The sequence below is a fragment of the Opisthocomus hoazin genome, chromosome 1, assembly GCF_030867145.1.
Source record: "Opisthocomus hoazin isolate bOpiHoa1 chromosome 1, bOpiHoa1.hap1, whole genome shotgun sequence".
Classification (NCBI taxonomy): domain Eukaryota; kingdom Metazoa; phylum Chordata; class Aves; order Opisthocomiformes; family Opisthocomidae; genus Opisthocomus; species Opisthocomus hoazin.
This window is the reverse complement of record NC_134414.1, coordinates 133,229,296-133,240,886: the sequence shown is the minus strand read 5'-3', so window position 1 is coordinate 133,240,886 and position 11,591 is coordinate 133,229,296. Positions and strand designations below refer to the sequence as shown.

Here is an 11,591-nt window from a genome sequence, read left to right as displayed (position 1 = left end):
AGAACCTGTACCATAGCAGTGTCCTGATCCCAGTATGAGAGCTCGCACTCTTACACATATTACAGGTCAAGATTTCAGTTTGCTTAACTGTCAGCAAAAGTTGATTTCCTATGGTGCTCATATCATCCTAGGAGGCCCATATTTTTCTTCAGATGTACTAGTAAAATTCATGCTGGAAGGATGGGACTGCATCTGGAGTTTGACCTAGGAATTAGAAAGTGGATCTTACATCTGATGCCTTTTCCAGAGAAAAACCATGTGTCAGAAAAGGTGCAGCCTCATTCCTCACTGTGCACCAGTTTCATGGTAATATTTATCAAAGCTGGAGAAGAGGCAGGAGGAAGCAGCACCTTGTAGACTCCTCTTCCACCTGTAAAGGGACTGTCCAGTAGATCGGCTGTGTAGATCACTTCAGCAATTGTTTTTCCTTTATTCTCCGAGTGCTGAGTGGGGACAACACAGTCCAAAAGGGAGTGTGCTAATCCCTGAGAGGTGAGCTGTCCTGAGCTGTGCTCCCTAACAAAATAGTCAGGATATATTCCTGCCGGAGCTCTTGCCTGATCGAGGTTTGTTCCTCCCAAGGGAATGGCACATGGCTCCTTAATGTTTTTTTTCCATAGCCTCCCATTTTGTGCATAATGGGGCCCCCTCTGCCCTAGTGAGGAACTGGATAAAGATTGTATAGCTGAGATTACCCTACTTCTCAGGGATCTCACTAGATTTGCATTAAAGAAACACTGTGTAGCAAGGGCAGAAGAGTGCTTGGTTTTAATCAATGCCAAATTTTCTTCATTTCTTTTTTTTTTCCTGCCAGCCAACTGAAACTCGCCTCATACAGAAAGGACCTGACCAGACCAGAGACCACTCTTGTTGGGATGCTGCGCTCACATCTCATTCCTGCAGAAAACCCAAATTTGCCTGGGACATTACCCTAAAAGATGCAGCCCTGAGTACCCAGGACCAGGCTGTGTACAGGAATCAAATAGCCACTCTCCCCCAGCAGTTTCAGGCACCTGGTCCAAAGACAGCTCCTGCTTATGGTAGCCGTTTTGAGCACCGTCATGCCTTCCAGCAACGCCTCATTGAGGAGCAGAGGCAGCAGCTTCAGAAACAGCAAGAGCTGATCCTTGAACTGCAGGAAAAGCAGAGGCTGAGCAGAGCTAAAGAAGAGGCGGCACAAGCCATGTCTGTAACCCAGGGACTTAACAACTCTGCTTCACAAACTAGGGAGGAAAAACTGAAGAGGGAAAAACAACCCAAATGCAAGAATACAACGCATTTGATGTAAGGCCCTTCGTAAAGCAGGCTCAATTAGTCAGCATATCTCATTCCTACTCAAGCTGAGCCAGAATTTGCCAGGCACGCTTCAGACATGCTAGCGCTATCATCTCTTCCTCTCACCTGTGACCTAGCCTCAAGGGTAGTGTCAGGCTGGCCACAGTTCTCCATCCTTCTCCTTCTTTGGCAATGGCTCTACACCCTGCGATCCACACAGGATCCACTTAGAAACAGCAACGCCAGAGTGTCACGTAGTAGCAGCAGGGATTTATTTAGTTAGGAAACAAGATTGTTGACCTCAGTACTTCAGAACATGCATCAGCCCTGGGTACTCCTCTCCTTTGCAAGCATACATCATTAATCCCCTTTCAAGTAGAAGAAAGGTGTATCAGGGATTTAGGATGAAAATGCAGCACAACAAAGAATAGAAACTACAAGGCCTGTTTTGCAACAAAAGGTGGTAGCTGTGAGACATCATTTGACTGCATTCATTGATGAATTTCTTTACTCTTCCCTTTCATAGTCCACCTGTTTCTCATGGGCCAGAAAACACAAGAGCAGTGATGCAAGGCAAGAGGCCCTCCAGCCAGCTGACCTCAGCTCATCCCATACTGAAAGGTATTGTTCTAGATAGCGAAGACCATTCCAGACCACATTTCTCAACAGCTTGTCCGGAAGCCTCTCTTCCCCTCAGCCTTGCTGGCTGATGACAGTATGCAAGTAAAACTCAGCACTCCCTTTCCCAGCCTGACCAGCACTGTGAGGGGGTGAGCTGTTTTTATGTCCAAGTCAGGCATCTGTAAAACCTGGGCCACCGCAAGCCCCGCAAGTCCATGCTCAGTATACTGTAGTAGTGGTTACTCTTAACACTTGTGATTGTTTCTGGTGTGACAAGACTCAGAGAGAGAAGCTCTGCTGGGTTTTTTGGTGTCAGTTTTATCCCTTCATTACGCATCCAAGTAACAAACTGACCAGTCATTTTCATCTAACTGTGACAGAGGTATTCAGACTTCAAAGGGAAGTAAGTGCCTACCCAAGGTTTTGTGAGACAACAGCAGCTAGGCTGGGGAAGGAGCTCTGGATTCCTGCCTCTGTGAGATATCTCTGCTTCTCTGGCCATGCTGGAACAGCGTATACATGTTAAACATGCAGCACAGCGTTTTCGTGGAGTAAATTAAGATCAGGTTCTGTTATATCCCTAGGTCGTGTTCTTCCATATCAATGGGCGGATGGTCACAGTCTGCATGAAAGGCTGGCTGGAATATGATCATTGTGGGATCATGATCTGTTGGGATCAACAGAGTTTTATGGCCATGATAGCTGGGCATTAATAGTTGGCTTACGTTAACTGACTGTGTTCAGCTCCAGTACTACCTAGTGCAAGCCATCACTCACTCTGATTTGTCTTCACTCTGTACAGCTTAGGGACAGCAAATGTATTTTAGAGCACTCAAGTGCTTTGTTTAAATGTCCCCCCAAAAATCAGTGACTAAGTTATCACTGGATGATTTTACCTTGGCAGAGGACCCTTGGACAGCTGAGAGGAGAAAAGAACCTGGGGAAGCCTATTGTGGTCAAAACAGTTAAATGCCCCCCAGTTATCGATTGCTCCAGCCTGTGCTTCATTTGTGACTTCGGAGAAGGCAGCATGCGTTCTCAACTCCACTGCATATTCTGTGGTCATGTCAGCAAGGGCACCACATTGCAATTTGTCTCCCAAAAGAAGCATTAAGCAGTAGTTTCTCACTAATGAGACTGAGTACCTGTGCATCACTGTGGCAGGAATGCTTTCCATCATGAAGTCGCTCTTTAAATAAGCAATTGGAGCTTACTGGAGAACTCATAGCAATTTCTGCTAAATCAGGTGCCCTGAGCCTCAGCACTCAACCAGGGATAAAGCCTCTGGACACAACCCCTTTCATGACTGAGCCTCATGGCTGTGACTGTCAACCAAGGAGGTTGGAGAGAATCTAATTGGGCTGGTCCTGAGTCATCTTATAAACATTTCTGGGTTCCTTGTTCATGACACTGCCAGCCATAAGAGGCAGCAGAAAGCAAGTTGCTTTGCACTGGCATTGCCAGAGGTCAATGGGGGCATGGCAGGAGAGAGAAGTGGTCTTCCTTGTTCACTAAACTTCTGCCATTATCCTGTAGCTCATTTCCACTAAGCCTTATGTCCTTGCGTTTCTGTAGCTATGGAGGAGAGAGCTGCTCAGCGGGCAGAACGGAGGAGGAAACTAGAAGAAGCCAAACAACAAAGAGAAGAGGAGAAACTGGTAAGGAAAGAGGAAAATGAAACAAAGTCTCTCTCACACCATTTCAGTTAAAAGAAATGCTGTTTTAACCCCAGAGCCAGAGACTAAGAAAAGGCCTTTTATCCGAAAGAAGAGTTTTATAGCTTGTGAGAAAGCCCATGTCCAGCACACATCAAAAGAAGTAATTATCACTGCATTTGCATATGGTGATGGCACTAGCCCTGTCATATCACAGGCCGACACTTCATGTTGATGCAGTTGGAATTCTAGGAGCAGCCTAGCATACCAACCCCCCCCCACCTCTTTCACACCTACCACGTGACTGTAACTGTCCATGCCAAGGATGTGACGGGTGGAAGTGCATGCAGAGATCCACTTGATTGGACCTGGCAATGGTGGGTTTCCCCTCCCCTGGCTTTCCTGTCTGGTCACGTGCAGCTTGAGGACATGCAGTCTGACTTCGTAAAAGTCCTGCATTTTTCTAGCAAATCTCTACTGAAGAGAAAAGATACTGACAATATGCAAATTCTGTGATACACAGAGGAGCTTTCTTAGCTTCGGGGCATTGTCACTGGAAACATTGATAGTAAATTGCAGTAGGATTAGAAAGCTCAGAACTGGGGTCCTAAAACAACCAGCGTTTCTTCCTTCTCCAGGCAGGAGAGATGCACTCACATACACAGGAGGCTGAAACTAGCCTTAAAGAACACTCTAACCATAGAGTGGACAGACAAGCATCAGGTTAGGTTTCCTCAGCTGCAGTTGCCAGAATCGTACAGATCAGGAAGCACAGTCATAGCAGTCATGCCTTATGGTTGGTGTGATTTGTAGGCCTTTGATGCATTCACCAGGAGGAAAAGCTTCGTGAAATGGAGTGGGGTTTGCAAGGGGAGTGCCAAATATGACCAGTACTGAAGTAAACGAACTTCCTTGGTCTTCAGTGTTTGGGGAAAGAAATGTTTAAGTATCTGTAATGCTGCTTTGCATGTAGAAGTAAAACTTCAGAACAGAGCCCAGGGATTCAGAACTGACTTCAGTAATCAGGTTATCAATATATAACTTGGTGTATGGTTTAAATTTTTTAGAGGAAGAGTAGGCAAATACTATAACTTAGGGCAAAGAAAGACATATAGAGATAGTAAAAAGATATATATAGGTAGTAGAAATAACAGTCCCTCCTTCTTCTCCCTTCGACAGTTCATTGTCCAGCACAGATCATGTCTAGTATGTGACAAAGTCTGCTTCCTTCTAAAGTTTCAGGTGCTGGTCAATACTATAGAGGAATACTGGGAAAGCTTAGAGGTCTGTGTTTGCTGAAAAGACCACGTGCACCAAATTAAATTTTACCTTCCTCCATTTTCTCCATTTCAAGGCCCAGCTGAAGGCTGAAGAGGAAGCACGACAAAAGAAGGAGGCTGAGGAAAAGGAAGCTCAGCAGGAAAAACGACGGGAGGAGAGAAGGCAGCAGAAGCTGGTGACTGAACACCTCACCTCTTTTCTTCCCTATCACTGTTAGAGGGGAGGGGAAGAGACGATACCCACTAGCACTCAGTCAGCAGCCAGAGTAATGTGAACTGCAGGGCTTCGTTAGTAGAGCAGAGTGCCACAGCATAGCACCCGCTGTATAGACTCACCACTTTCCCCTTTTTTGGCAACTTCAGGGGAAGGGCTGTGGACCGAAGGCACAATGAAGCAAATACTGTCTGTGTCTCATCAGCAGGACGAGGTCCCAGCTGGTGGACGTTCACTGCTGAGGTATAGCCACATAAGCCCCCACAGTGGCAGCACGTTCAGCCTACCCTGAGACTGCTCCTTCTACTTGTGTCCCCCTCCAGCATACACAATGATAACATCACAAACACACAGTTTAAAAGTAAACAAGCCTGAGAGATATATCAAGGGCAACTTTCCACCTGAAGAATAGAAGCATCCTGTCCTTGGAGCTAGCCTAGGAATAGCTCCAGTTCATTCTTGTTACTTGGAAATGAGCTGTCCTAATAATCCAAATAGCACATTTGAAATCCTACAGGAATTTTGACCTACAACTACTGTTCTACTTGGATTCAGTGTTTTAGGATGTTTGACCTTCATCCCTGAATCTCAGTCAAAAGTAATGTTGTACAGTTATATAACACCCACATCCCTCCCCTACTATTTAGGCTAGATTAAGTGGTAGGGCCCATATGTAAACTCAGAATAATTTTTGGACATGTTTTCAATCTAGTTTTATAGACATAGAAAGCTGCCGTCCTTGAGCTCCCCAAAGCACCCCTCCCCACACTGATGAAGGCCCATCCAAAGGAGGTTCCTGCTGCGTCAGCACTGCTGGTAGCCACAGATTATATGTCCGCTATAGTAACACCGAACTGCAGCGCTGAGGGGAGGCCACTTGCTGATACGTGGCCCAAGGAAATGTCCAGAAGTGCCATCCTCTTCCATGAGGATTTTCAAGTTCGCTCTGCTTTCTACCACGGCTTCTAGTACATGGGGTCATGTCTGGTCTGCACTGCTAAAGATGATGCAGATCCCCATTTCCTGTCAGGTCAGGACCTCCAGCTCCAGTATGACAATCTATTGTCTTAACACCCTCTTCATCCAGAGTAAATTAAAACTACTGCTCTTTGTATTGTAGAAAGAGCTGGAGAAGAAAAGGAGGTTGGAGAAAGAGCAGCAGCTCCAGAGAAAGGCCAGAGATCATTATGAGAAGGTCCTGCTGAGAAAGGTGGGAATGGTGCCATGGAAAAGGCTGAGGGAGCAAGCCAAGGAAAACCTGGTGGTAAGTGCTAAGGATAAAGGAAAGGACTGGTGCCATGTGAGGAAGGGAAAAAGAATGGACGCAGCACTTAGCAGAAACCTGAATAGGCTCTTAAGACAGGTAAAGATGGAAAAAGCAAAAATTCTTCCTGCCCTATATTAGTACTTTAAATTAGCCCATCTGACAGTAATCCCGAAAGGTCATCAAAAACCCACAAGGGTGGCATCCTCATTTATAGCTGATTAAACAGGAACAAAAAGGACAGAGGAAGGAATGAACTTCATTCTAATAAGTCATCTTTTGTTAGCCTCCACTTGGCTGCAGTACTACCACATGATTTGATGCCAATAACACAGTGGGAGTTGGTTTAGTATGACACAGCCAAAAAAAAAAATGAAGTTGCATGATATGAACCTGTCAGTTTTCTTGCTGCACAGGAAAGCTTATCAGCAAGACGCTACCAAGCCACTGTAGTTCTAGTACAGCTAACCCCAGCCCGTTACTAGGGCTTTCCCTCTCTCTGGAGTCACTGCTGATGCAGTGTTGGCCACTGCTAGAGGTAGGACACCATGCGTGATAATCCAGCGATCTCTTCTGGCCTGGCCATACCTTCAGTGCAGAACGGCAAGTGGTAGCTTCTGAGACCTTGACACATAAATATTGCTAATGAAGCATTTCCGTGCATGACTGAATGGGCATGCCATATCAGGGGTGGACTAATAACACTCAACCGTATCCTGAAGATTTAGCCAGAGCCCAGGGCTAAGCTGGCAAGCTTCCATTTAAGTCACTAGAACTGTAGCTACTTACAGTACTTGACCAAATGCACATAGCCTCCGGCTGGGAAGAAGTGGAGGGATAGCAGCTGCTCTGTAAGTCCACCCTGCTGGCCAGCATTATGGACGGGGTTGAACTGAACTGTTACAGGCCAAGCCTCTGCTCCATTCACAGTAGGTTAAACAGCATCTAATTCAAAAGGATGCTCTCTAGAAGTGACACAGCAGTAGGCTGATAGAGAGGCTGCTCTTGTTGCTTCTGCTGACCCCTCTTTGTGGGAACCTGTCCTGTAAGTTATTGCAGCTGTCAGACATCTGCATTTTGGGGGCACCAAAAAGCTGAGGTGATTTGCTAGTGTACCCAGTTTTCTATAGCTTCATGTTTATGTAGTCACACATCCAAGTAAGTAGCTGCCGTGTCTGCTGTCTTGACTCAGGTGGCACAAAGGCACCACTGCTTGGGCCTGCAGAGGAAATGCCTGACGACGTGGCATCAGCACACCCAGAGGAGCCTCATGGAGAAGGTGTCTCAGGCTGAGGACTTCTATTCCCATATGTTGCTGAGACGGGGCTTCAGGAACTGGCTAAAGGTTTGCCCGCACCACTATGGAGAAACGATACCAAGCGAGCTACCTGCTGCTGCACTTTCCCCTCACCGCAGTGCCACTTCACACACCTGGAGCCCAGTCTGTGCGGAGTTACACTGTCCCCATTCCAGCAACATCATTCCCTTCTTAAGAGACCTTCTTTCAGCTCTCTACTCTCCATCATTCTCCACCCAGGACACTCTCCTACATACTGCTCCTCCACCTTTGCACTCTTGTCACCCTGCTCCCTGCTGATTTTCCTCAGCTCCTGTCCCCATTACCCTTTGATGCCACAGTCTCAGCGCTGCTCTGTTTCTTCTTATTGGGTTGGTAGAAAGAAGCCACTCTCAACTCTTTCTCTGTCTTCCTTCCCCTAGTACAAGGATTATCTCTCCAATCTGGAGGAGAAAGTGAGTACCCTCCATGCAGCCTGCCTCATGAGGATGTACTTCTGGGCATGGTTTGATCTGATCATGGAGGAAAAAAGTACCTTATGGGAGAAGCTGAAGATTGCTACTGAACACAGTAACAAGTAAGTGTGCTCCCTTGCCAGCAGTTCTTTTTACTTAGGTTTAATATACTCTATAGATTTTTTTAGAGACTGCTTTTGACAGGTCAATTATCTGCTCCCAAAGAACATGCGAAACAGGTTCTTTACTGCTGGTTTTTGGCTTGTGTGATATGCACAGACAACATCAGCAGAGGTTTATGGTAAGAATTTTCCATGTAGCCTGGAAATTTAGTGGTACCCTTCACAGAACTTTTATATCTGCTGAAAGAGAACACAGTGAAAGTGGATAAGTAGCTGAAACTTTCTAAGCTGATTAGCTATCTGGCCGTGCAGCTTCTGCTAAAAGCTGGCTTAGGAAAATCTTTAAGTACAATTATAGCAAGCCAAATGATTGTGCATGATTACACTGTATTGTTTTGTCCACAGCAGATGATTTAGTTCACAAATCCAAAGCTGATCAACTAGAAACCCTCCTTAAGGAATCCTTCAGTTTATGCCATTGTCAGCCTGACTTGGCAGTGAGAACTACAGCACAGTTGTACTGATTACAACTGGAGCTGGACACTCCCAGTTCACTTGTTGTCCCATAAGTGCATTAGCTCTGAATTTTAACAGGAGGAAAAAACTATTGTCAAAATTCAGCAGAAAATGGAAGCATATTCACCATGAAAGCATGTCAGCTGCATACAGTCATGAATAGGCTGTGCCTGTGCATGGCCCAGACAGGATCTGCAGCACCTTGGAGGAGGAATTGAATGAAATTCACCTCTTAGGTGGTAGAGTAAACCTGTTCTAGCTTGCTGTGTCATTAAGATCAGAACAGTGCATGATTTAACCCAACAAGCCAGCAAACTGGAGGAACCAGGGAAAAAAGAGTTAGAATGTACCCTCAGCAAGTTTGCTGACGACACAAAACCGGGAGGAGTGGTAGATACACCAGAGGGCTGTGCTGCTGTTCAGTGTGACCTGGACAGGCTGGAGAGTTGGGCAGAGAGGAACCTGATGAGGTTCAACATGGGCAAGTGCAGGGTCCTGCACCTGGGGAGGAACAACCCCATGCATCAGTACAGGCTCAGGGCAGACCTGCTGGAGAGCAGCTCTGTGGAGAGGGACCTGGGAGTGCTGGTGGACGACAGGTTGACCATGAGCCAGCAGTGTGCCCTGGCTGCCAAAAAGGCCAGTGGGATCCTGGGGTGCATTAGGAGGAGTGTGGCCAGTAGGTCGAGGGAGGTTCTCCTTCCCCTCTACACTGCCCTGGTGAGCCCTCATCTGGAGTACTCTGTCCAGTTCTGGGCTCCCCAGTTCAAGAAAGATGAGGAGCTACTGGAGAGAGTCCAGCGGAGGGGTACGAGGATGGTGAGGGGACTGGAGCATCTCTCCTACGAGGAGAGGCTGAGGGAGCTGGGCTTGTTCAGCCTGAAGAAGAGAAGGCTATGAGGGGACCTAAAAAATGCTTATAAATATCTCAAGGGTGGGTGTCAGGAGGGTGGGGCCAGACTCTTTTCAGTGGTGCCCAGTGACAGGACAAGGGGCAATGGGCACAAACTGAAGCACAGGAAGTTCCAGCTGAACATGAGGAAGAACTTCTTCCCTCTGAGGGTGACGGAGCACTGGAACAGGCTGCCCAGGGAGGTTGTGGATTCTCCTTCTCTGGAGATATTCAAGACCCGCCTGGACGCGGTCCTGTGCAGCCTGCTGTAGGTGACCCTGCTTCGGCAGGGAGGTTGGACTAGATGACCCACAGAGGTCCCTTCCAACCTCTACCATTTTGTGGTTCTGTGTAATTCAGACTCGGGAAGAGACTAGATTCATTCTATGTAGGCCCTCGTATTAGGCGCATAATCACCTGTCATTCCATATCACCTCTTCCCCCACTGACTTTCAAAAGGCAGTTCAGACCTTGACATAACAAACTATTCCTTAGACAGGACTGTTGCTCCCTGTTGCCCATATGGGAACCCAGGGCAAGGCGCCTTTGGTGGGGTGCTTGAAATTTGGTGAGAATTGGAGCCCAGGTGCCTGCGCTCCCAAGTGGTCAGTCTAGACCAAACGAGACTGCATTTTTCCTGAAGAAACTGCTTTCAGAGACCCTGTTTATTCTTCAAGAAATATCTTTCATCTTCAGAGTGCTAAGCAAACACCAGCTAATAAATCCTGTCGGAGGGAGGAGCGAAATTCTTGGGAGAGAGGAGTAGAGAAGGGCAATGTGTTATTTTTCCCTGGGATGACTGACACATTAATGGAGTGGTCTGCATGCAGACATTTAACATGTCACAGCCCTGACTAGCAGCAGAAAGGACAAATCCCACATGTATTTTAGGGCAGTTCTCCCCTCAGAGAGAAGTCAGCTTTTGATTACCTGTTATGTTATGTACACATCTGTATGTCATCACTTTGTTCTTTGTGTCCCCAATTTCTTTCAGGAGACTCATGGTGAATGCATTCAAGGCCTGGAGGCGGTACCCATTACTGATGAAAAAGGAAAGAGAGAGAGAGGAAAGGAGAAATCAGCTACGCAGGAGAGTAGCTGAAATTCTCCCTGACTTCCAAACATAACAGGAGAGAGTCAAAGGAGACTGGGAAAGGGGACAAAAAGACAGATTCTGTTCAGTGCTATCTTCCTACTGACTGAAACAGAGCACTTCAGGGGGTTATTCCCCACAAGGTCCTTCTGTGAAGTGTCCGCAGGGGTGTCTTTGCTGGTGGCAGTGAGGCCTAGGTAGCCAAAGCCTAGCACAGAGCGTGTTTCAGGCCAAGACCATTTCTACACGCAGAGCTGCAGCACTGACACGAATCCTCCTTCAGCGCAGGAAGCACAGAACTGAACTGCACCTATTTTTCTTTAAGTAGTAACCTGGTGGTTTTCTGTTGCCAGCACGCTGTAGGGTGACACAGCTTGATCAGAGCGCAAACAGACCTGACTGTCAGCTGACCCCTGACCACTACTGCAAACTTGGCCACCCAGAGAACAGTTTCTAGTGAACAGTGCCAGGAAAGTTTGGATGGGAGGAGGAGAGGGAAGAGCTAGTCATATTTGCTAATGGTCCAGATCACAGCATCACATACAGACAATCTAAAACCTGGACTCATTTTCAAGGGACTGCCTAGTTCACAGCACTGGCCAGCTCACAATCACCGTGCTTTGATTTTGGTGTCAAGCAGTGATTCCAAGTTTATGAGTCTCTATCTTCTTGTCATTTAAACATTTTCCAAGTCAGATGAGCTGTAGTATTTAAGAATTTATTGTGCAAGTCTGTATGGGCCTTTTCGCTTGATCCAGCACTTCAAAAAAACAAAAATCCAAGAAAAAGGCAGACTGTATTTTTACATAAGCTAAAGCTGACATGATTAAAATTAAAGTTTCTTAGCACTGTGTAATGGCATTACCCTATCTGCACTATGCTGCAGGTTAAAGTACAGTATGTCTTC

At 46.7% G+C, this 11,591-nt stretch overlaps 1 protein-coding gene across 1 annotated transcript in view; it reads left to right on the top strand.

Moving 5' to 3' along the window:
* The window catches only part of CCDC191 (coiled-coil domain containing 191), a 22,187-nt gene extending 10,596 nt beyond the window's left edge, over positions 1-11,591 (top strand). The window contains 8 exon segments of the mRNA XM_075436836.1: positions 815-1,284; positions 1,802-1,896; positions 3,472-3,554; positions 4,906-5,007; positions 6,166-6,309; positions 7,502-7,654; positions 8,029-8,183; positions 10,586-11,591. Of these exon segments, the coding sequence (XP_075292951.1) occupies positions 815-1,284; positions 1,802-1,896; positions 3,472-3,554; positions 4,906-5,007; positions 6,166-6,309; positions 7,502-7,654; positions 8,029-8,183; positions 10,586-10,718 (1,335 nt within the window). The 3' untranslated portion in view covers positions 10,719-11,591.